General features: G+C 37.5%; 1 protein-coding gene across 13 annotated transcripts in view; it reads right to left on the bottom strand.

The window, feature by feature from the left end:
- Window positions 1–26,185, bottom strand: part of NAV3 (neuron navigator 3) — a 966,035-nt gene that overhangs the window by 33,550 nt on the left and 906,300 nt on the right. For 9 of the 13 annotated variants that reach the window (XM_089307477.1, XM_051846465.3, XM_051846466.3 and 6 more), the window contains 6 exons: window positions 14,001–14,112; window positions 6,665–6,786; window positions 5,715–5,735; window positions 4,866–5,038; window positions 3,160–3,313; window positions 1,813–1,987 (listed from right to left, as the gene is read on the bottom strand). In XM_089307477.1, coding sequence (XP_089163603.1) covers window positions 1,813–1,987; window positions 3,160–3,313; window positions 4,866–5,038; window positions 5,715–5,735; window positions 6,665–6,786; window positions 14,001–14,112 — 757 coding nt within the window. The remainder of the gene's footprint in view (window positions 1–1,812; window positions 1,988–3,159; window positions 3,314–4,865; window positions 5,039–5,714; window positions 5,736–6,664; window positions 6,787–14,000; window positions 14,113–26,185) is intronic. The other 4 variants (XM_008256837.5, XM_089307479.1, XM_089307480.1 and 1 more) reach the window with 1 other exon arrangement.

Raw genomic sequence — 26,185 nt, 5'->3', positions numbered from 1 at the left:
CTAACTTGTAGGGCTATTGAGAACACTAGAGATAATTTTTAAGGCACTTAATCCTGTGTTTAGTAAGTTTTGCTGTTATAAACATTATTCCTTTTCTCTGAGAATTTTTTCGAACTCCTTTTACTGAAAGTGGAATTGTCACAGCACGACTCACTCTGGGTCTTTCCTGTTCACACCAATCAAACAATCATCTGAAGAAACAATTCTGCGAAAAAACTGTAATATCCTCTGGTTCTGCTTGTGGGAAGTAAGTTATGGTCCCAAATTTTTATAAATATTGTTTTCCTGAATTACAGGAGTTTGTACTTGACTTTTATATATACAATGAAGGCATGCATATATTTGGGCCATTCATTTTATTTACAATATGAAGTGCAGTCCTAATAGAATTTTAAAGTTTTTGTTTTATACAGAGATATGATTTATAATAACAAATCTAAGCAGCATCAGCACTCTATGTAACCCATCCCCCCACCCTGCATTCTCCTTATATATTTTCTATGATTTAAGTCAGGCTGTGAAGCAGTGAAGGGCTTCAGTTCCTCAATGGAATCTGTAGTTACCCAGGAACATGTATAATTTTGGTTTCCAAGCGTCATCTGGTGGCTGGGTTTTGCAATGACCACTGTTCCCTGCCTAAACAGCTAAACTAAATCCTATACCCATCAAGTCCATCATTGCCACAGAAGCAGTTACACTTTGTAATCGGACAGTTCATCAGATGGTAAGATGACATTATGGCCTATGATTCCACTTGCAATCTAATCAAATCTGGTCCCTTGTTCCATCATTAGTATTGCTGAAGACAATAACAGAATTCAGTGTGTTCTTTTTATTCACTGAAAATTGAATGGAGCTGCAGACTGGGTGATGCAGTAGCATGATGTTCTCTAGAGGCAGCATCATGCAGGATCATGCAGTGAATTTAAGAATAGATCATAACACAGTTGTAAATCGGCTGTGTACACTTAAAATACTGTACAACTGCCTGAGGTTGTCAGTGTTATATTCATAAACTCTAATAATCATCACTGATGGTATGTATTTTTTTCTTCATCTTATAAATAATCATAGGGAAAGTTCTCATATTGCCTAAGCACAAGTTATATTTTTAAAAGATTTTATTTATTTAAGAGGTAAAGTCACAGAGAGAGGGAGAGACAGAGAGAAAGAGTAATATTTTAAAAGATGTGAAAACTGTATCTTTAAGGTCCAGTCTTTCAAAGAACATTAATTTAAAATTGCAAATAGAATAATTTAAAAGATAAAGACAGGACTATGTCTTAGAAAATACCTTTTTATGTGTATGTTCTTTAAAAACCTTTATATTAAATAATAACCTATATGCACTTATTTTAAGAACTCCATCACAGCTTAGCTCTATCTTTTCTTTTAAAAAAAAAAAATCTTTATTCATTTAATTGAGAGGCAGGGAGACAGATAGCAAGAAAGAGATAGAATTCTTATCTGATGCTTCACTCCCTAAAAGCCTGCAATAGACAGAGCTAGGCAGGGGCTGAAATGAATATAATCCAAGACTTCCACGTGGAGGGTTGAGAAGAAGTGGGATTCGATTACTTGAGCCATCGCTACTGCCTCCCCAGTCTGTATGAGCAGGAAACTGAAGCCAGGAGTCAGAAGTGGGTATCAAACCAAGCACTCCAGTGTGTCAACTGGGCACCTTAACCACGGCACTAAAGGTCTGCTCCCACCAACACCCGTTTTTAAGAAGATGCACAATACACCACTCTCCCTGACCCCTGTTAAGTCCCAGGCCTGCTGTGATTTAGGGAAGCATGCACACTAGGTCACCTGAGGTCACAGACTCCGTGATGTTCAGGTTGTTTAGAGAGAGTCCCAGCGACTGCCGGGAAGAGGAGGAGGAGGTACTGCTTGACGATTCTGATGGCGGCCGAGCGTGCTTAGCTGTGTTACCGGTCTCTGCCTTCAGCCGGTCGTTTTCAGCCTTCAGTATTTCAATTTCATTCTGTTATGAAGCCAGAAAGCGTGGGAAACATTTCGTGAGTTTCACTGGGCAAACAGCACCAAGGCTTTTATCAGAGTTAAGTTTGTGTCTGAAATCAAGCAGTAGGAATATGCTATATAAACCAATTTAGCTGATTACAGATTCCTTCCAAAGACGGAATGCTAACCTTTTCTCTCTCACACACACACACACCCACACCGACACCCACACTCACATATTACTGTATAAACAAATACTGGCACACCACCCATTAGACACTTCTTGGAATTATTTTTGAATATATCATATTTTTGAGCAGGATAATATAACTTAATAGTTCACAGAGTTTTCATTTTAAAAGGGATGTTAAAATCTCATAGACAACTAATGCCACTTATAATACCGTGAATTCACTAAGAATTGAAAAAGCATAAAATAAAAATAATATAAATAAGGTGATTTAAAATTACTCGAGAATCCCAGCTAATATCTGAAAAAGTTTTTCTCCTTCAAAACAGGGCCCTAAGCTCATAAAAATAGCAAAAATCCTTTGGAGAGATATGTATAGGGCAGATGAATCCACTCAGCAATGGGCTTTTCTTATTTCAGTCATCTGTGGGACCAAGTGATTACTGGTTTACAGTAATAAAGTGGAAACTTGGTGTGAACACAGACTGGTTCCGAATTTAGCCTGTAGATGCTTCCAAAAAATACAAAACCTTCACTTTACAGATGGCATTCTAAATCGCTTTTCCTTCCACAGTCAGAGAGCTCCTGTTGAATTTCTGTAGTTTCCTCAACACTTTTGTTTTTCAGTTGAAAAGAGGTAAAGGTCTTTGAATATAGGATTTCAAAGGGACAGGAAAAAAGGGCCAAGTTAAAGGTAGACCGTGGCAAAGTGAATACTCAAGAATTGTAGCAGTCTTTAAAGACTTTCCTCTCCACCTGAATCCAGGGCTCCTCCAAGTGTCTCTGATGGTGTCTGGGGACAGCTGGCCAGCTTGCACTGCCTGTTCCAGCCTACATACGGAACAATTCTCCATTCGGTATTAGGAAATCAGTTGTAAAGAGTGAAAAAAGGGAGTCCATTTCCACAGTGGGCACCAAAGTGGCATCCACTCTGTAATAACCAGGAGAAGAGAAGCAGCAGCATTCGTATGCATTTTCCTCCGAGGAGGTGCGTCAGTGCTGACCTGCATCCGGTTCATGGCTTCGCGGATCTGATCCAGATGATGAGCAGAGCTGAGGGCCTCCAGCCGAATATCCGTTAGTTTTAATTCCTTTTCTCTGAGCTCGCTCTTCAGCTGCAGAATTATCTCTGCCTCAGCCTCTGTGCATTCACAGATCCTGAGGAAGGAAACAAATCGAGAATCGGTGGGCTGCGGAAGGCAGCGGATTAGGAAAAGCAAGCCTTCTGTAGAGGCTGAACTGCAAAATTATCCAGCAGGTATGGAAATTATGTGCTGCTGGTGAAACCTAGAGAAAGGATAAGGAGTTTTGCAAACAGTAACACATCTGCAAGCTCAAAACTGAAAGTAGCTATGCTTCAAAAAAATCATTTCTTCCTATTTTCTAAAATTTCCAATCTCTTATTAGTAGGTATAAAATGATCCTCAAAGTTCCATGGTTGTGGATATTTACTTTACGTCACTGTATTCATTCATTTCTCAAGGGACTTAAATCCCCATTTGCAACATGGGAAATATTCCTCTTTAAAAGCAAAGTGATTATGTCCTTAAAATGTTGATTTTTTTTGTCTCATAAAAGACTACAAAAAATTACCTTATTTGCCTCAACAATGTCTTCCAGTTACCATGAAAATCCAATATAAATAATGTGAAAAATAAATTAGAGAGATCTGTTTTGGATGTTTAAATAATGGATGTGTATTATATAATCTTCCTGTTAGGCTCAGCTGATTTAGGAGATCACAGCTAATGAAGCTAAATCACAGGTTTCAGTAGAGTAGCAGGCAAGCTGGGGCTGTCTGCAGGTCATATTCATCACATCTTTAATGTTTTGTTTTGTTGTTTTGTGGACAGCTAGGTAAAACAATCTGTCAAAATAATTTGTTTTATATTAACAAATATCTTCTCCATTCATAATCTGAGAACTAGGTTGCTGGTCACAAAATGACATGGTACATTCGTCCTTCTATAATTCTGTATGTGATGAAACTGCATAGACAAAGCAGCCCTGTCCTATATGACTGTTCCATGCCAGGGAGAATCATGAACATATGTGGATATCCTACCTACACAGTATATGAAACAAAGAGAATCATCTTATCAGACACATTGCTAAATTCTATATGCCGTTTTCTCTCTTGTGTTATAAAGACGGGGGCTACTAGAAACATACCCTACTAGAAAAAACTGAATACAGACTGCTTTCAGGAAAGCAAATTTTAGTTGAAATACAGAAATAGAGTATGTATTTATGGTTAAAATGCATGCATGTGTCTTTAGAAAAAGGAACCCTGCTTAGGTTAGAACTCAGATCGTCGCAGTTTTCATGCACCACACTCCATTTTACCGGGATCTATGCTTGTAGATCACAGGGCCATTTTGCCGTTTCTTTGGTGGCCAGGCAAGGGGTGACCTGCACGGATGTACAGTTAGACAGACACAAGGACAAATGCAAGTGAAAAGAAGTGAGAATAATGATTCAGAAAAGTAGAGAGAGAGAGATCACGACACACTCACATTCTGATCTATAAAAAACAACAGGGAAATGAGCACTGTCTCGCATTCTCAGAAAAATCTGCAAATGATCAGTGTAGATAAGGTGTTGCCTTTTGAAAGTGCACTGATTGCATTTAGGACACAGACATAAGCTCGGCCTGAAGCGGTTTCCTAGGAACTCTCTCAGCATCCTGCCACGGCAGTGAGTGACTTACGCTGAGGCCGACTGCGAGGGCTTCATGGCTGCAGAACCACAGTCGCCAGCATTATGGGGCAACTTGGGGGAAGCTGGGAGAGATGAATCAGTAAGCTCCTCGATGTCCGAATGGGAGGAAGGAGGCTTGGTGGACTTCTTCTTCCCAAAGGCTTGTTTGAAAGAGCTTCTTAGCTGAAAAGAGGACAGACATTACCATCTGGTCTGTGGGCACTTGGAGAGCTTCGACTGTGGGGCGTTAGTTTGCAGGTGCCATCCTAGCCGCTGCCTGGGGTCAGTAGGTATAAGCAGAGTATTAACAGTTGCAGCACGGTATCTCTAAAGTAAATGATACCGTGTTTTGTGTTTTCATTTTATTCTTGTATTAATCCAGCACAGCGCAAACATAGGAAGGCTTTGAAAAAGTGCAAGGTCAAGGGCACGGCTGTCAGAGCACTCATTTAAAACTAAGTACCTTGAAGGGATCTCCATTCCCAATGCCTCTCTCTTCAAGGCAATTTGTTTTAAATGGCCACTTTAGCGCTACAATCAAGTCATATCCTGCTGACAGTACAAACTTAAAAAGCAAAATGAAATCAAATTCACCTAGCACTTCATTAATTGTGATTTTCTATTCAAATTTTCAATTCCCAGACTATTCAAAACCAGAATTGGTGTCCCCTACAGCTCTATTCAGAAAGTGGTTTTACTTCTCTTTTTGAGATTAAAATGAAAAGACACAAAGAAAAGACATACAAGGTAATCTGTTTTTAAAAGGTATAAAAGCCTACTGCCAAAATGAATAGCATTCATGCCAAGATAGGGTTTTTTTTTAAATAGATGCATGCCAAATTGTCCAGTTTATATTCACCTCACTTCCTCTAGAGTTCACCTTGCAGAAACATGAAAGAGTGTGGAATTACAAATCAAGGGAATGAAGGTTGATCAGTTTTTTAAAAATATTACCTGCATAAACATTTTTTAAAACAAAAAAGATATTTTTCCATTATTTATAGAAAGCATGCCAGTAAAATCCTCTGACAATTCTGTTTAATATTGCATTGAGTTGTAGTAAAATCTACCTTCATTTCATGTATTAAGTCTTTCAATTCATCGTTTTTAAACTTTTTGCAATGACACTATAGCCCTCTCAGTTTTTTAAGCAATTGCTTAATATTATCAGTTACATTTCTAGCAAACTGAGGCGCAATTCTGTTAAAGTACATTTCTATATTTCTTCTACTTTCCCTTAGTTTACAAAAAAGCAAGCACACACTAAGGTACCTGACTTCTTATGAGTGAAACCTTATGGTTCTGGCAGTGAGGGGAAGCTTTCAAGACAACTTCTTTCACTGTGTCAACTCCAGTTCTTTTCCTCCAACACTACAGTCCAACCCCCCCACCACCACCTCCATCATCACCATAATCATAATCTTTTTCTTCATTGTCTCCATTCCTACAATAACCCCCGATCCAACCCATTTACTTACAGATGTTACCTTATTTTGAGTTACTAAAACTCTATAAAGTTGTTATTAGTTATTATATTTTTTCAGATCGGAAACTCCAGTCCCCTCCAGAGATGAAGTAATCTGCCCAAGATGCAATGGAGTATTCAAACCCATGTTTAATTCCAACTCCAAACTGTGTGCTCTGCAGCCCTGTGTCGCCACGGTAAGTGCCCCATCTGAGCTGCCAGTCATTTCAACGGGTCTCTTTGTAAAGTGCTGTAGTTCTCATCTAAACTCTAAAGCCTCGAAGGAAAAAGCCTAATTCATTTTCCAATAATAAGCCGCTGAATGAGATGCGATGACAGCTTACCCAGTTTTTCTTTTTCTTTTTCTTGGAGTCAGCGTCATTACCACTGCCAATGCTGGAATGGCTCGTGGCACTGTTAATGCTAGAAACACTTTCGGAGGAGTGCTGTCTTCGGATGCGGAGGTCTAGCAAAAGACAGAAAGTATCACATCTGGTCTGGTCGTGCCACCTCAATCTGAGCATGTCAGTTTTTGGGCTTTCTCAGGGAAAGTTCTCGAAGTCTAACAAAGCTTTGTACAGATCATTTCACTGCAGTTTTGGTTTTATCAATTTAATAAAGTACAATTGTATTTGATTTCGTTAGCTTAGTTATCTGCATTAAGATTCAATGATCACAAGCACTGGTGGTTTAATGAGTTCTGAGTTTCATCCAAAAATGAAATGCTATGCTGGTGATTTCTACTTAATACATAGATCAAGCAGTACTTTCAAAATGATTTATTCCAAATGATTAATTACATGGAGTAAATGGAAACACATTTGTGTCTTTTTAAAATTTGTGCTTTGAATAAAGTTACCACAGCTAAATGTATTAACTTTCCATTTTGTACAAAGATGCCATCTTAGATCCCAAATAAACTGGAAGCCATGCAAGCAGAGCATGTCACGGAGGAGGAGGCTGACGCGCAAGGAAGTGAAGGAACGTGGCCACGGTCAAAGAGTCATGGGGAAAGCTCCTCAAGACAGTCTATGTGAACCTGCTTTATGAGTTAAACAAAGAACGTGTCTATGACTTAGCATAGTTAAAAGTGACGCCAGTAACAGCAAGCAATAATAAAGCCTGCTTTTACTACATGCCTAGGATGCCTCTGGAGTACCTAATTTTATTCTTAAACCACATCACTAAAATGAGTTTAATTATGAAAAGTAGTTTGCACTTGAACACATCACTGAAAAATACCTACCGCTATACTAATTGTAATACCAACTGTGCAAAAAAGCAGAGTGTTTCTCCAGTTACAAAAGATATTGTGAAGAGAAAAGCATGTGATATTTAATCATTTTGAAGCTATCCACTTATTCCATACAATCAGCTTAAAGATGTACTTATTATTAAAACTAAAACTTAAATTGAAATTTTATCTACATATAGTGAACTGAAAATTGTGTCAATGAGACACTAAGAAATTTACAATATTATCTTAAAGGTCAGACTTGGTTTTAGGCCATTTCTATTAATACAGGTAATTGGCATCAACAGATTAACCAAGCAAAACATCTCAGTGGAACTTGTAAGATATCAAAATTATCATAGGGCTTTCAAAAAATTTTCATAGAAAGAACAGTAGAAATACAAGACTCTCCAGTTGACTGAATTATTGAATAGTAAAATGATAAAAGTATTTTGTATTATTTTCAAAACATATTAAATGAGCATGTGTGTGGGTGTGCAATATATATACATATATGTACTCACACTTATATGTGAAGATACTTCTAAAAGTTCATGGAAAACGGTATTAAAATGTAGGTTGATTTGGTGGAAAAAATTCAAATCCATGCAGTTTTCTCGTAACATGCATTTTCCAAGAACTTGTTGAAGACATTTCCTATGCATGGATTTTACAACTCTTTGCATCAACATAAACATACTTTTTAATTTCATTTTCCACATTTTGAAGTATCCTCATACATGAATATCAGTAAATACCATAAGTTTTCCATTAGGGTAATCATGCTGACAAATTTTATAATAGGAAATACATGTAGGTAAATTTTTCTGTCTCTTAAAACTATTTTTAAAAATAATTATGAGAATATTTCCTGCTTTTGCATTTAAAAAGCAGTACTGATCCCAAAACCTAAATCAAGCTGTTTATGTGTCCTCTCTAGATTCAATAGTAAAGAAACCCACTATTCTTCAATCAACTAATACGGAACTCATATTAATAAATAATAGAGGACTATATGTAGATATTTGTTAATGTTTTAGATTTCTGCTGTGGTTGGCTATTAGCTTCTCTGAACAAGACATAGATTTTTCCTAATAACTTTAACAAATAGAGTAGATATATAAAGTGTTTGAATATTCCAAAACTCTTACTATATACAGAATTAATAAACCATACTTATTTGATTATTCCTCAATAATGAAAAAGATACGTTATAATCATGAGAAAATAGTAATCATCTGAGGTAATAGTTGCCTTCACATGAGTGCATTTGTTGATAAGGACTAGAACAGCCATAATTTCAAAATAATGGAATTAAAGGAATGCATTTTTGTTTTCTCTAACAGTTCCTTCCCAGTACTTGTAAGTAATTGATTCTGTATGAGAAGCATTACAGGACTTCCAAAAGAATGGTTAACTAATGAATATTTGAAGAACTGAGTGAAAAGAGAAGTCTATTTTAGAAGTAGAAATTTTCTTCATTTGTTCATTTACTCACTCATTTTCCACTTCCCACCCTCTGCACAATCACTCTTCCAATTCAGGCTACCAAAATCACACACCTGCTCTACAGCAGGAAAAGCTATTCAATGGATTGACTTTCAAACCATTCTATAAACAATAACTAGAGAAACTTTAAAAGTAAAATTTCCCCATCACTCTTACTTTAGACTTTTCAATGAGTCCTCATTTTAACAAAATGAGAAGAAATTTCAGCTATTAAACATGCCCTAAAATCACTCAATACTTTTAATTACTTCTATAAGTTGCGTTCTTCTTATTTCCCCTTTTAATTATCTTCCTTGTATCACTCCCATAATGGTACTAATCTTTTCTGCTCAAGGCTTTCCTGAACTCCTCCTCCCTCAATATTTACAATATTTACAATATGAACAAGTTCCTGGAATCTCCTCTCAGATACTGCTACCTTGGAAAAGACTTTTCTGAGTATGCAAGTACTAGTAGGGATCCCTGCACCTCCCCTCTGTGTAGCATCTATTTTTGCCCCTCTTAAAGTTTACAGCCTTTTTGATAAGCACAATCTGCTACACCAATGATCAGATACAATCTTTTATTTTTGCTCTTCCACAAGACCAAAAAGTTCAATAGAGTAAAGGCTATGTTTACTTTCTTTATCATTATATATCCATGACCTTGTATAGAGCAGGAGCTGTGGAAGGCAATCAATATGTAGTTGTTGAATAAATGCATTCTAATTATTCATTCAATACAACTATGTTTGCCTACCATTATTCCTAATAAACATTTAGTCTTGACAACAATATAATACATAGGATGTTTACCTGTATTTGCTATATCTTAAGAAAAAATCCCTTGTTCACCCAGAGGCAGTGACTTAAAAATCAATAGTACATTTCTTATACTCATAAAAAGTAATGTTTTCCATTACCTTCAATTTTCAGCTTTATAACAATTACACTTGTACAACTGCTTTGTGTGTATCTATGTGTGCGCATGTGTGTATAAAATTTCCCTTTCACTGCGGTGGATGTGAGCCATATGAGGACAGAGTCATTATTTTTTATTTTTGTATTTCAGCATCTAATAGAGTGCCAAGTACACAGCAGGTGCTTTGATATGTTTATAATGAATAAATATTTTATTATAGATGGTTATTATCTGCTAATAAATATGAGATATAAATTTATGGAAACAGAAATGTACATAATAAATTGGTAAATGATTTTGCCACGGTTTTGACTGTCTATAAAATATCATCTTATTCTGAGGCAGGTGTTTTGCCTAGCAGTTAAGCTAACAGGGGGATGTTTGCATCCCATACTGGAGTGACTAGGTTCAAGTTTTGGTCTGCTCCTGATTCCAGCTTCCTTCTAATGTACAACCTGGGTTCAGAGGTGATGGCTCAAGTAGTTAGGTCTGTGCCACCCACATGGGAGACCAGGTTTGAGTTTCTAGTTCCTCGCTTCAGTGTGACTAAGTCCTGGACATTTTGGCAACTGGGAAGTAAATCAGTATTTGGGAGCCTGTCTCCTTCTCAAGTAAAAAAAAAAAAAATTGCTTCATTTCATCTATTTATATCAATGTTAAAATTTATATCACAGATATATTTCAAAGGACTCAAAAACCGAATTTCAATATGATTTCAGAATATAAATTTATAAGCTATCCAATCACCTTAACTCGCAGAAAGATACTTATTAGTTCAACTGACTATTTTCTCCATGTAATATTAGTGGTCAATGTGATAATAATAAGTAAGCTCACTAAATTTACTACTGAGTATTAATATTATGGAAATACCATCTAAAGAGCCTCTAATGTTCAGTCTTTGTAACCTATTTTTGTTGTTATTGAAGCTTGTAAAATTAATTTTTAATATTCTTGATAACTTTAGATAAACTTACCAGTTTTTCATCTTAGTTACTACCCTCCTACATTTCTGAACAAAGGAATTCCAATTTTTTTATTCCAATGGATATATGAAGCTACCTGTTGCTTAAGATAAAAGGAATCCTTCCAGAAAGTTTCACTTCAGTGACTTGTGCTGTATTAAAGAAAGGATTAAGCCTTTTTAAATCCCTTCTGGACCTATTTACGACATGAAGATTTAGAACATAAGCTGCTTTATTATAGCTCTAAGATAAGCTTTAAATATGCAGTAATTTTCCGGGTAGCATATAAATCAACTCTCCCACTTGGAAAGTTGCTAAATTCTTAACAGAAGTAGCCCACAGAGAACTAGTTTGTCCTTCAATTTAAGTATATCTCACTACAAAAAACTGTTTTCCTAAAATTTAAAGTACATTTAAAATTATGTTATTCTTTTCGCCGGCGCTGCGGCTCACTAGGCTAATCCTCTGCCTTGCGGCGCCAGCACACCGGGTTCTAGTCCTGGTCGGGGCGCCGGATTCTGTCTCAGTTGCCCCTCTTCCAGGCCAGCTCTCTGCTATGGCCCGGGAGTGCAGTGGAGGATGGCCCAAATACTTGGGCCCTGCACCCCATGGGAGACCAGGATAAGTACCTGGCTCCTGCCATCGGATCAGCGTGGTGAACCGGCTGCAGTGGCCATTGGAGGGTGAACCAATGGCAAAGGAAGACCTTTCTCTCTGTCTCTCTCTCTCACTGCACACTCTGCCTGTCCAAATAAATAAATAAATAAATAAATTATGTTATTCTTTTCTATAAAATTGTAATAAATCCCCCTTTTGTATGCAAGGCATTCTGGAGATTGGGATGAAAAAACAAACCCTTCTGCTATAAATCAGGAAAATCAGACCTTAAATAAAGGCACCAAAGTATAGTAAAAATTTTGGTAAGGGAATGACAGCTATTTCTAGAAACATGTCACAGGGGACCTTACTGGTTTTTTTTTTTGGGGGGGTGAGGGGGCGACAGGGGGGAGGAAGGCATATTTAGGCTAACTCCTGCAGTCTCTGAACAAGTTTTTGATGCTGAACAAAAATGTAGAATAATGTTCCAACTGAAAAAAAATAGAATATATAATGAATTTATGAAGAATTGAAAGAAAAACAATAGAGCTGAAATGTGGAATATGTAATGTAACAAAAGAGCAAAAATCTACAATGAGTTTGGCATGTGATAGGCAATCAATACATATTTGTTCTATGTATAAAGCTATCAAAGAAGGGTTATGCCATGCCAATGAAATTGTTTTTCATCCTAAAGTCAATGTGTTTTTAGACAATTGCCCTGGCTTCAGCGTGGAGAATGGTGTAAACTGGGGGCAAGAGTCAGAACAGGAAGGTGATGATGCACAGTGACACAGCATCGGAGAACACATCCAAGAGATATTTACAGGGCAGCGATCAACAGACCTTGGTGATTTATTAAATTAGAGGAGGAGGAATTACGAATGATATCTAGGTTTCCAGCTAGATGGAGATATGGCTATTCAGTGAAGCAAAGAGCAGTGAAAGAGAAGCCAGCTGGAGAGGGAAGATGATAAGTGCAAGTTCAGAGATGCTGAGTCTGTCAAACAGACATGACAACAGATCCCAGTGGAGTTCTATGTGGAGTTAATCTTCAAGAGATGAGCCTGGCCTGGAGATATAGATTTGAATTATGAGCACATGAATAATAATTATAGCTGGCATACTAGATGAATTTGAATAGAATTTTTGATAGGATTACAGATTCATAATCTTCAGGATCATAATGGAGGAGAATGTAGGATATCAACCACTACCAAATGGATACAAGAGAGTGAATACACAAAAGAAATTGTCAAAAGGATTTCAAGGGTCCAGAAGCAAAACTGAGAATGTGTGATGTAATGAATATTGGAGAAAATAAACATTTCAAGTAAGTGGGATTGGGCATGATTGGCAAATTCTATTTCCATGTCTAACTCCATAAGAATTTGAAATGTTTTACTAGATTTAGTGTAATCTAAGTCAGTATTGCTCCTGGGCAGAATGCTTTTGCTGGAGTTGTAGAATCTATAACTCCAGGAGGCCAAAGGGTTGTTCTAAGTGAAGACACTGCAATATTCTATAAACATTTACCCAGAATTCATCTGGAAACAGAGAGAAGGGATAGGACCTTCTGGACCTAAGAAAGCATTTTTAAGCTGGGAGAGAGCTGATAACCTATAGTGAATGCTGCTGAGGAAGAGTCAGGCCATGAACACACAGAACCTATGCAAAGAAAAACAATAATAAAAATGGCATTAATTATAAGCATTTCTTAAGTGGTAAACCAAGGGATAGGTGCGACGGCAGAAAGGAATCTTTTTCCTTGTTTAAGAATGCTAACAGGCCAGCGCTGTGGCTCACTAGGCTAATCCTCCGCCTGCGGCACCGGCACCCCAGGTTCTAGTCCCGGTTGCTCCTCTTCCAGTATAGCTGTCTGCTGTGGCCCGGAAGGCAGTGGAGGATGGCCCAAGTGCTTGGGCCCTGCACCCGCATGGGAGACCAGGAGAAGCACCTGGCTCCTGGCTTCGGATAGGCTCAGCAGCAATTTGTGTAATAATACATGGTAATAATAGCAGACAGACCAACTTTTTGTTTACTTTCTTATTGCTTTAAAATCACCCACAAGAAATGGACCTTTTTATTGTCTCTACTAAGGAGCACTCCTAATGACCACTAGTCTATCAAAATGTTGGTTATTCTGTTTTTATATACAGATTTGGAGTATCATCCTCACTAGTGGGTTTGTTTTCACTGACAACAGAGATGCATACGTTAACCAACCACTCCATCTTCACCTTCACCAAATTCAGCGGAGAGAAGCGTGTGTATAGCTCCAGAAGCCACTTCCTTAACATCACTTCAGGGGTTACTTGATAATGAAAATTATCATTGTCAAATTCTGGGATTTTGCCCACATAAATATCAACTGACTCTTTATGAAAGACAGTTTCACTGAATAAAACAAAGCTTTACTCTAATTAAGAATTAAAGTGGATGTTGGAAGAAAAATGGTAATATTTCTAAATATACCTTTGGGAGGGTGATCTGGGCCATTCAGTGCTCCCTGAATGGCTGCCTGGGCAGCAGAGTTCTGGGCTTTCAGCATTTCAATGGTCTCTCTCAGTTCTATAAGTTCAGATTCCTGTGGAATAAACAGAGTTTAGAAAAGTTAATACCTAGAGATAAAAACACATGACATTGTTCATATGTTACTATCAAATTCTGCTTTTGTATAGTACAAATCTCCTATGGATTCCTGGATGATCTTGCATTTAACAATTACTTCCTTAGCTAAAGGAGAATTAAAAAAAAAAAAAAACCACTTTTCTTAGTTATTGTCTTTAAAAGTAGGTGAATAGCCTTTAATCATTTCAAAGGGTGGCATCCGGAGGCAACTGCACAAAATTAAACAAGGTATAACCTACTAATCATACCAGATTTATTATGTTTATATTGGATAGTTGGATATCATTATTGTACTATAGCTTTTAAAAATATTTTAATTAAAATTAAATAGGCATTAAAAGTGTAAATATATATTGGGTGTTATATCATGTTTTGTTACATATATGCATTGTGTAATACCTAGTCAGCTATTCTTTCAAGCATTTAACATTTCTGAATAGTGAGACTATCTGAAAGTCCTCTCTTTCAGTTATATAGAGAAATAGATAGCAAATTAACCTTACTGTCAGTTGGAAACCCTGAGGTTTTGTCAAATGAGCCATTTCAGATTTTGTCTTGAGTATTTTACACCTTGGTAATTTATTACTTGTATTCAGGTATGAAACCTGGAACACATCACAAACTCACTCCTTTAAATGTCATCTTATTAAATTCTACTGGCAATCAAGGTCATCTTCCTTTCGATATTTGTCATCCAATAGAATTCCTAATATAAGACCCAGTCTCACAAAGCAACACAAGAATTACAAAAAGAATAGAAATGCATACCAGTTACATTATAAGGGAAATATATAAAACATATTTTCTTATTAAATTTAGAGTAATTTTAATATACATCAAAGGAAATCATTGTATACACTTAGTCTTTCACAACTATTTGAACAGAAATGACTCATTATGAACAAGATAAAATAATCAAAAAAGTAATGAAAAGAAATGGAGTACAGTTACAGATGGACAATATTTTTCTTTTTTAGTTTTTATTTAATGAATACATTTTTTTCATAGATGCAACTTTAGGAATATAGTGGTTCTTTCCCCCTTACCTCCCCACCCAGGTCCCATCCTACCTGCCTCTCCCTCTCCCATATCTTTCTTCATCATGGTTCACTTTTAGTTTGACTTTATATTCAGAGGACTAACTCCATGCTAAGCATAGACTTCAACAATTTGCACCCCCCCACACACACCACATATATATGTATATATATATATATATATATAACATATATAGAGTACGTATGGAGTACAGTTTAGGGAGAAAATTTGCAGTCGATTCTCGTATTACAATTAATTAGGGACAGAGGTCCTACATGAGGAGCAAGTGCACAGTTGACTACTATTGTCCCTTTAACAATTAACACTTTTTTTTATGATGTCAGTGATCATCCAAGGCTCTTGCCATGGGCTGCCAAGGCTATGGAAGCCTTTTGTGACCATAGACTCCATCGGTATTTGGACACGGCCATAAGCAAAGTGGAAGTTCTCTCCTCCCTTCAGAGAAGAGTGTATACTTCTTTGATGACCCTTTCTTTCCTCTGAGGTCTCACAGAGATCCTCCGTGTAGGATATTTTTTGACATATCTTCTTATTCAAAAAAAAATTTCTTATTAAAAAAAAATATTTCCATCACAAATCCAATAACAAGCGCTACGCTGCTTGGTGGTGATGTCATCCTGAAAATTAGATCCTTGTCAGGCACTCTGAGGGAGAATTACTTGGTAATGAATTTGTCATTTATCATTTTCTCTAGCATCTTTGGCGGAAAGCCCAACAATCAGGTATGGGTTCTTCCATTCATGGCAAGCCATTTAATGTCTCCCCAAAAAGAAGCAGCAGCAAAAAAAAAAAAAAAAAAAAAAAAAAAAGGTAGGGACTACAAAAAATCACATTTGCAGGAAACTGCTTCATACATTGGAATGTCCAGGGACTATTCCAGCCCAAGACATTCCTAAGACATTTTCAAAAAAACAGAGAGAAGTTATATTTAAATGTAAACTCTCATAGGCATTTAATGCCTTATAAATCAAACAATCTCATAATGAAAAATCAACAGCAACTTCCTGTGTTTATACATGGGTCTTCAAAAATCTGACTGTATGGCAGGCATTGTGGCATAGTAGGTAAAGCCCTTGTCTGCAATGCCAGCATCCCATATGGGCACTGGTTCATGTCCCAGCTGCTCCACTTCCAATCCAGCTCCCTTTTAATGGCCTGGGAAAAGCAGTGAAAGATGGTTCAATTATTTGGGCCCCTACCATTCATGTGGAAGACTCGGAAGAAGCTCCTGGCTCCTGGCTTTGACCTCATTCAGCCTCAGACACTGGCCAACTGGGGAGTAAACCAGGAGATGGAAGGTCTCTCTCTCTCTCTCTCTCTCTCTCTCTCTCTAACTCTGATTTTCAAATAAATAAACAAATCTTTAAAAAAAAACCTTGACTTTAATCCATTTGAATTTTACAAAAATGAAAAATAGGAAAAGTCAGACATAAGTCATTATAATTTCTCAATCTGTCCTACTTCTAACTATGTCCCTTGATCAACTACCAACAAGTATGTTTACCAAAATTTAATAATTTCCCATTTAAAATAAATATCCCAAGAGATAACATATTTATTGGATATTCACTCTGCTTTCACCAAAAATTTAATCCAAAAAATACCTGTGGTACACAATTAATCATTTTATTTAAATATTAGTTTGAAAACATAAATATGAAGCTGTCAAATTTTGACTAAATTTTAATTAATTTTAACTAAATCTTTAATAATATACAGTATATATATAACTAAAATGTATAGTAGATGAAAAATTGGCTAAAATATTTGGCTGAAGCTTTAATGAAGAAAAGTGGAAGTGTGTTCTTATGCAAATGCCTAAAAATTGAGCTTAATTCTGAGCTAGCTGATTTTTCAGCATCAAAATTTTAATCTTTTCTAGAGAAATTGATTATTGAAACTTTTTTAAAATACTAAAAGTGGAATGTTCAGAGGTTGTGCCTTTACGTAACATTATGTTTAATATGGCATAGAAGAATAATTATGTTTGAGAATTAAGCATTTCTTTGAAAACAACAGATACTACCAGCTGAATTATTACTCTGCGTGTTAGAATTAATCCAAAGGAAGACTTAGTAGGTAAGAAATACATTTACTATATAAATTCGGAAAGGTTATTTGGCATATGTATGAGAAACTTACTTCAGCTAAATTCATACTAGTAGTTTCTTTAGGAGAACTTTATTAGTATAGGCAAGTTCCTCTAAGATATGCCATAGTCTTTAATTAAAAAGATGGCTAAATTCTATATTGATTGATATAATCTGTTCAAAGCCACTAGTTATTTGGCCAAATCTGCACAAATTCCTTCCCTCTTTCTTATTTCATTTAATGAGATCTGCTCTCACCTTGTCACTCAAGCTACAACCATCTCTTTGCGTTTTTACACATGATTTCTCCCTTTGCTTTAAATTTCATTTTATACCTTAATAGGCTATGGTCCAATGTTTCCAAACTTTTCTCTCTCACTCTGACCTTAAAATAAATAAATCTCTTTTTAAAAAAATAGGCTGCTTTGTGGCACAGCAGGCTAAGTGACAGATTTCGGTGCTGACATCCCATATGAGAGTGGGATTGAGTTCCAGCTGCTCTACTTCTGATCCAGTTTCCTGCTAAGGCACCTGGGAAAGTAGCAGAAGATGGCCCAAGTGGTGGGCCCTTGCCACCCAGGTGGGAGAACCAGAGTTACAGGCTCCTGGGGTGGCCCAAACCTGGCTGTTTGGCCATTAGAGTGAACCAGCAGATGGCAGATGTTGCTCACTCTTACTGTCTCCCCTTCTCTCACTGTTACTCAGACTTTCAAATAAATAACTAAATAAATCTTAGGAAAAAAGTCTGCATTCTTGTAAAAGCTCTATTTTCTTTTAAAAAAAATGCTCTTCTATGTGCTAGCAAATCATTTAATGCATTGGGATTATTTAATTGTATTATTTAGTTTGAAGAACATGTGTTTTTCACCTGACTTAACGATCTCAGAAAAATGTCGGGATGGTTCTGCTGAAATGTCCTGGTCTGTGTTAAACAGATGTTTCTTTCCTTCAAACAATAACATAAAACTTCAAGCTTACTTTATAAATCTTTTTGTACAAGAGGGTGTTTGGTAACCTAGGGAATAGGGTGCCATATAAAAACATTGGAAACTTTTATCAGTTATTACAAACAGAAAGTCTCAGTATAGCTAATGAATGGAACCTTTTCCTTTGGATGACAATGAAGTCAAGTTAACCTTTGTTACCTTCCCAATAATACTACAAAGATGAACATGAAGAATTTTAAAATGAAAACTCAACTGAGAAATAGCAATTATATTTTAAAAGTTATTCATTTTCATTTTATTTCAACAGCAGAGAAACAGAGACAGACCAGAAGAGACCTTCCATCCACTAGTTCACTCCGCAAATGCCTGAAACAGCTGGGGCTAGGCCAGGTCAAAGCTAGGAACCTGGACTCAACCCAGATCTCCCACGTGGGTGGCAGGAACTTGAATACTTGAGCCATCAATCTGCTTTCTTTCAGAGTGCATATTAGCAGGACACTGGAGTTGGAAGCAGATCTGGGACTCAAAACGAGGCACTGTGATACGGGATCCAAGCATCCCAAGTTGAGTTCTACTCACCATGTCAAATGCCCTCTCCAGAAATTAATTTTTAGTAGTTTATTTCTAGTCTTCATTTTGCCCCTTCATAATTACAGTTAGTTGTTCACATTTATTTTTAAACTGCATTTTTGTCTAATGCATGAAAACTATGTTGACTCCAGGTATCTACACCTACAAGTTCTTTTTTTTTTTTCATTTATGGTGGGTAATTTGGATGAGGAACTTATGATCAAAATAGGCAAATAGATAGTTGACTACAAAATCATTAAATAATTTGAAAAACTTTTGAATAATCTCTTTATTTTGAAGGTGACCAATAGAAGATATTTAAGCTTTGAGAATTTCTATTAAACCATCAGGAAAAAACTCAAAAGATGTGTATTTCATCAAGATGTAGACTTAAATTCTACTTTTCCAATTCAGTAGCTTCTAGTTTACTACTTTCCCATGAGCAAAGAGAAGAGTGGGGCTGGGTGCTTCTGCAAAAGATTTGCAAAAGTGGTGTGCATGTTAAAACCTGGAACGAAAGTAAAATTTCACTCTCCTTTAATGACCAGTTCAGATAATGATGCTTCAAATATCTGCTGACCTCATAAGATTCTATTTTTCAGGCAAGTTTATTCTGCACAAGAAACTAGATGGAGTCCATCTCTCTCTCTCTTTCTCTCTCTCTCTCTCTCTCCCTCCCTCTCTCTTTGACAAGCAGAGTTAGTGAGAGAGAGAGAGAGAGAGAGAGAGAGAGAGTTCTAGACAGTGAGAGAGAGACAGAGAGAAAGGTCTTCCTTCCGTTGGTTCATTCCCCTAATGGCCGCTACGGCCGGTGTTGTGCCGATCCGAAGCCAGGAGCCAGGTGCTTCCTCCTGGTCTCCCATGCGGGTGCAGGACCCAAGCACTTGGGCCATCCTCTGCTGCCCTCCCTGGCTACAGCAGAGAGCTGGACTGGAAGAGGAGCAACCGGGACTAGTACCCAGCGCCCCAACCGGGACTAGAACCCCGGGGTGCCAGTGCCGCAGGTGGAGGATTAGCCAAGTGAGCCGCAGTGCTGGCCCATCCATATCTCTCTTAACTGTTTCTACTATTGAATAACCAATGCCATGTTTCTCTTTTCACAGTTTTGTACATATCTCTGAATAAATAATCAAGATCACACTTGAAATGCTTCCAAATAAACCAATCAAATATTGTGTCAAATTACTCGACTTGCTTGATGTTCATTCGAATCTAATTTCCTATTTCTGATCTCTTTCCCTATTTCTCATGAAATAAGCCTCGTTAAGAAGCTCAAAAGCTTGACAACAAACCTCATCAAACAACTTGACCTTTTAGCAAGATGTTAAAAGTTCCTACTGAATCTGTCTTTCGCTTCCTCACATTGACACTCAGTTAATTTCACAGCTGTATTTTCCTTGAACACATCCACTCCCACTTGCCTTTGTATTTGCCTTGACATCTTGCTATTTTTTCTACTCAAAGAACCAGGGCACCCCTACTGTATTTAAGTTCAGATGAATTAAACTCACCAAATACCAGTAATGAAAGTTCTTTGAAAACTATGAATTCACGTGATGTTATGTCCTGAAAGATCAATGGATAAATTGTCTGACTCTGGTGATACAATTTTAAAAATACTTCTAGACAACATATATCTTAATGTTAACCAGAAGGTGTTAATGTAAAGACCCAAGTGCACTAAATTTGTAGATTTTAAGCTGTACTTTGGAAATTTATATTTATTAACTAAAAGTTAAAAAATTATAGATTCTACATTATCTGTTTTCACGGATTTGGCTTCATTTTGAAGGTCTATGTTCTCGTTCATCTAGTCACCCCCAAAATAGTTTCACCAAAGTAGGAATGAGAAAACCTGAGACTTTACAGTTAACAGAAGGGTCGATTTCTGAGCTCCATCTCTCATGCAAAAAGATATTCCTCTGTGTGGCTCTGACCTTCTAAGAGGATTAACCCAGAATACCTTCATACTTAGATATGTTCTAATTGTCCTGCTGTAGCAGCTATAAGGCACTAATTTGAATGTCTCCTGAATTGTAAATTCCTGAATATCACACAGGATAGCGTTAGTAAATTTGAACATAAAAGTTTAGCAATGGTTCTGTAAAGCTTTCACTCATAAAAAAAATTGCAGAATTCTTGCCATTCCAGTGATGTGCATTACAGAGGCATTCTGTGAGAAAATTAAGCTTTGCACAAAGATTTCAGCAGTCTCCCATCATTTTCCTCACTTGTACTCAATGCCATTCCTTCCTCTGGCACACACAATCACACCTTTTCCCTGAATTAATCCCCTCCTCATTGCAAAGCCTGAGGAGTCCCTCTGTGTCATCTCCACTCTGCCCCCAGTGTGAAGATGCACAATCCACTGAGAACTCTCCCAACGTTGTACCATTCCATCTCCAATGGCACAACAATTTTCTGCCTTTTATTTATGCTTTGTTTTTCTGCCTTACCAGATTGTAAGTTTATAAAGGCAGTGTTCTGGCATTCAAATTTGGCAAGAGAATCAGTGGTAGTTGGCATCTGGAAACAAGAAAATTACTATAACACTACTCAAGGCAGTGATTTTGGTATATAAATCAAACTAAAATTTGGATGCAGTTTCAAACATTTAATGCCATATGATTGTTAAGAAATTACACAATGAAGCCAGAAGACTAGGAACTGAGTCTCAGTTTAGTTTACCTATTTCCTAAGTAGGAACATATGGGCACCATGGCCTTTATTTGTCCAAGGGTTAGCTTCCTACCCTGCTTTCCAATATTCTCATTCTCAGCTTTTCTTTTTTTTCTAGTAGTGTTTATTATCACAAGAAATCCTGTTTTTAAATTATATTTTTATCATCACATCACCTACTAGAATATAAACTCTACATAGAATACAGTCGAGGGCATTTCAAAATGCTTGTGGAAAAATAGAATTAAAAGATGTATATTTGGGGCTGGCATTGCGGTTCAGTAGGTTAAGCCACCACCTGTGATGCTGGCATGCCATATCAGAGTTCAAATCCAGGCAGTTCCACTTCCCATTCAGTTTCCTGCTATTGCACCTGGGAAAGCAGTGAATTATGTCCCAAGTACTTGTAAACTTTCCATTCATGTGAGAAACTTGGATGGAAGTCCAGGCTTTCAGTTTTGACTTAGCCCAGCTCTGATCTTTGCAGCCATCTGGGAAATGAACTAGCACATGGAAGATCTCTTTCTGTTTCACTTCCCCTCTTTGTTACACTGCCTTTCAAGTAATTAAAATAAAATAAAATAAATGCTTATTTTGGTGCAACAAATTTCAAAATACTACAAAGTTTATAATAATATACATTTCTATTGTTTTTGTGATCCCCTGGTATATACATAAATACACACACAAATACAAATTACATGTGGAATATCAGAAATACATATACCTATATGAATATTTCTACATGAGGAATGTGAACTCCATAGAGAATATATGTATAAAACATACATATTATATGAAGAGTACATTATATATTATATTCCTCCTAGTATACACATTCTAATAGATATCTGTACCTCCAGATTCAGACTGAGATCTATGTATCTATGTATCTATCTATGTATCTATCTATCTACCTACCAACCTCCCTCCCTCCCTACCTACCTACCTATGCTGGTATTTTTTCCTTACAGAATAGAAATTCAATATAAATTTCATGAATGTCTAAAAGGATGAAAGAACCCTGGAACTCCTGGAAGAGACTTTAAAAAACTCTGCTGTGCATTCCCCAAGCTTTTTCTCAGGATTGTTGGATCACTTGAGAGCAATATACCCTTTTATCTCAGCTCTCTAAAGAAATGCCTTTACTGAAATATGATTAAATGTTATGCCCTCAGCTTTTAGAGGAATATCTATTTGAACAGTGATTTTTGTCTTTTCTTATTCCATGACCCCAATTTAAGAACCTTTGCAATAAATTTGTCCTTGAATTCAGGGCCAAAACGTTTGTCTCTTCAATCTAAATTATGCTCTTTTGGTCAGAAAATAAGAATGAAACACACCAAGCAATCTCCCCTATGCCTTAGCTCCCTTGACATTCAATTCTGTTCAATGCTTTGCAGTAGTAATTACCTGGGCTCAGGAATCTTGCTATATGTGTTATTCCACTGGCTTTCACTAAATCCTATCCCTCAGGTTGGCACGATGGCATACTAGGTAAAGCTGCCGCCTGTGACGCAAGCATCACTTACGGGTGCAGGTTGGAGTACAAGCTGCTCCATTTCCAACCCATCTCTGTTCTAATGTGCCTGGGAGAGCAGCGGAGGTTGGCCAAAGTGTCCAGGCCTCTGCACCTATGCAGGAGACCTGGAAGAAGCTCCGGCTCCTGGCTTTTGCCTGGCCCCACTCAAGCCATTGTGCCCATTTAGGGAGTGAACCAACAGATGGAAAATGTTTCTCTCTCTCTCACCCCTCATTGTAATTTTGCCTTTCAGATAAATAATAAATCTTTTTTAAAAAGAAAAAAATCCCATCAATGAGTTTATGTTGCAGGCTTTTCCAAGCAAATTTGGAATTATACAAGTTATTAATAAATCAACTATCTACCAAAATTATTGTGTGTAAAGTTTTCAACTAGAAGAGAAATTAAGTTAAAAACAATGGTATGGCCGGCGCTGCGGCTCACTAGGCTAATCCTCCGCCTTGCGGCACCGGCACACCGGGTTCTAGTCCTGGTCGGGGCACTGGATTCTGTCCCGGTTGCCCCTCTTCCAGGCCAGCTCTCTGCTGTGGCCAGGGAGTGCAGTGGAGGATGGCCCAAGTGCTTGGGCCCTGCACCCCATGGGAGACCAGGATAAGTACCTGGCTCCTGCCATCGGATCAGCGCGGTGCACCGGCCGCAGCGTGCCAGCCGCGGCGGCCATTGGAGGGTGAACCAACGGCAAAAGGAAGACCTTTCTCTCTGTCTCTCTCTCACTGTCCACTCTGCCTGTCAAAAAAAAAAAAAACAAAAAACAAAAAAAACAAAAAAAACAATGGTAAAGAACAATTTCAGATGCCACCATATCTTTTGATAGAATTTCATATTTTGGCAATTTCATTTAAGGATAATATGCACACAATATAAAATTTACTTTATTATAGAGATGTATTTTTATATACCCTGGCATTATTCATAGGTATTACAAATTAACATCTCTGCACATTTTCAAACTTCTACAAGAAAGTGCAATTACAAAAATTAAATAGTTGAAGGAAATATGGGGGGCATAAAATTTCTATTAAGTTTGACTTTGTAAAGCTATTAAGACTTAAATACTAACCATCAGCATATTCCTGACATATGTTCAATGATGATTTAGTTAACTTACTTTTTCAAGGTAGAAAGAGAGGCAAAGGAAGGCTGTACACACACACAGACATAGACACAGACACACACACATATATATATATATTTCTTGATTGCCCATTGCATGTGACATAATAATGGTGTCTCATATATCTTATCATCCCTACTTTTAAAAGGATGAATTTGGGGTTTAGAAAAGTTCCATGGGACAGAAGCTGTGGAGTAATGAGTTAAGCCACTGCTTGGGTTGCCCACATTCCATCTCAGAGGGCCAGTTCCAGTCCTGGCTACTCCATTCCAATCCAGCTTTCTTCTAAAGTGCCTGGGAAGTAATGAATGAGGGATGGCCCAAGTGCTTTAGTTCTGGCAACCACATGGGAGACCAGGATGCAGAAGTTCCAGGACACTAGCTTTTGTCTTCCATAGTCCTGGCTGTTGAGGGCATTTAGGGTCAGGAGATCTCCCTCCCCCTCCCCCCTCCCCATCTCTCCCTGTCCCTATTCCTCTTGTTCTCCAACACTTTTCTTTTCAAATAAATTGCTAAATCTTAAAAAATGAAAAGGTTAGATGAACATACTCAAGATTATACAGCTGTTAAGAGATACAGCCAGGACTCACACTCAAGATTATTGGGCTCTGATGTCTATGTTCTTTCTCCTGTGCCTGCCCTAAAAGATCTTGTAATGCTATTCACTGGGTTCTTATGGTATAACTGTAAAGTGTCAAACTGAACCAGAAAAAAAATACATGAATGCAAAGGGAGCTTGTTAGCACTGGTTGGACAGAGGTGGAGAATCTCTTTTGTGGGCAATGAAAATATATGAAACAGGATAATAAATTAGAACAGAGTTTGCTGGTTATACCAGGAAATCATAGTAATGTTCACTTTCCTCTTTTGGTTTAATTGGATTGCTCACATTCAGTTCTGTGTTTTTTTTTTTAATTATGTTTATATTCATTTGAAAGGGGGAGAGAGAGAGTTTCATCTGCTGGTTCACTCCCTAAAATGCCTGCGATAGCCACAGCTTGCCCAGGCTGAATCTAGGAGTCCAGACTTCAGTTTGGGTCTTCCATCTGGATGGTAGGGATCCAAGTCCATGGGCCATCACTGCTGACTCCCAGGAGTGCATTAGCAGAAAGCTAGCCTGGCAGGCAAGGAGAGCTAAAGCCCTATACTCCAATATGGGATGTGGGTATCCCAAGCAATGGCCTTCATCACCGAGTCAAATGCCCTCCCCTGCATCCAGCCATTTTAAAAGAAAAACATGTCTAGCCGACAAAAGTTGGTAATACATGCTAATGTCATGTAAATTTATAGAAACTAAAGACTAAGTCAAAATCATTCCCACAGACATAGGAACAGTTTCTGAAAATATCTACATTTGTCTTATATAATGGATTTAAGAATCACATGAAAACTGTGGACTCTGCCCATATTAAAAAGTTTTTACCAAAAAAAAAATCCCACATAGTTTCAAAGGTTTTATTTGTCTTTGAAAGCCACCCAAGGAGGTTAAGACCATTGGACTAACAGAAAAGAAATCAGCTGAGGGCGGCACTGTGGTGTATCAGGTAAAGCCGCTACCTGTGACGCCAGCATCCCCAGTTGCTCCACTTCTGATCCAGCTCTCTGCTAATGGCCTGGGATATGCAGCAGAGGATGGCCCAGGTGCTTGGGACCCTGCATCCATTTCAGAGACCCAGATGAAGCTACTGGCTCCTGGCTTCGGCCTGACCCAGCCCTGACTAGCGCAGCAATTTGAGGGAGTGAACCAGTGGATGCAAGATCTCTGTCTCTGTCTCTCTCACTCACTCACTCATGCTCTCTTTCTCCCTCTCTCTCTCTGTAACTGTGACTTTCAACTAAGTAAATAAATCTTTAAAAAATTTAAAGAAAGAAAGAAAGAAAAGAAGCTAACTGGTCAACATAGGGAAAGTGACCGTAGTCTCTCTAAGCAGCAGAAACCTTGATATATCTGCCTTTGTGAACTAAATTCTCTTTTTTCCCTTTCTTTTTAGGAGTCATTCTTCCATGCCATAAAACCATTCAAGTTT

The sequence above is a fragment of the Oryctolagus cuniculus genome, chromosome 11 (assembly GCF_051225735.1).
Source record: "Oryctolagus cuniculus isolate XC-2025 breed Fujian yellow rabbit chromosome 11, ASM5122573v1, whole genome shotgun sequence".
NCBI lineage: Eukaryota > Metazoa > Chordata > Mammalia > Lagomorpha > Leporidae > Oryctolagus > Oryctolagus cuniculus.
This window is presented reverse-complemented; position numbering and strand designations above follow the sequence as displayed.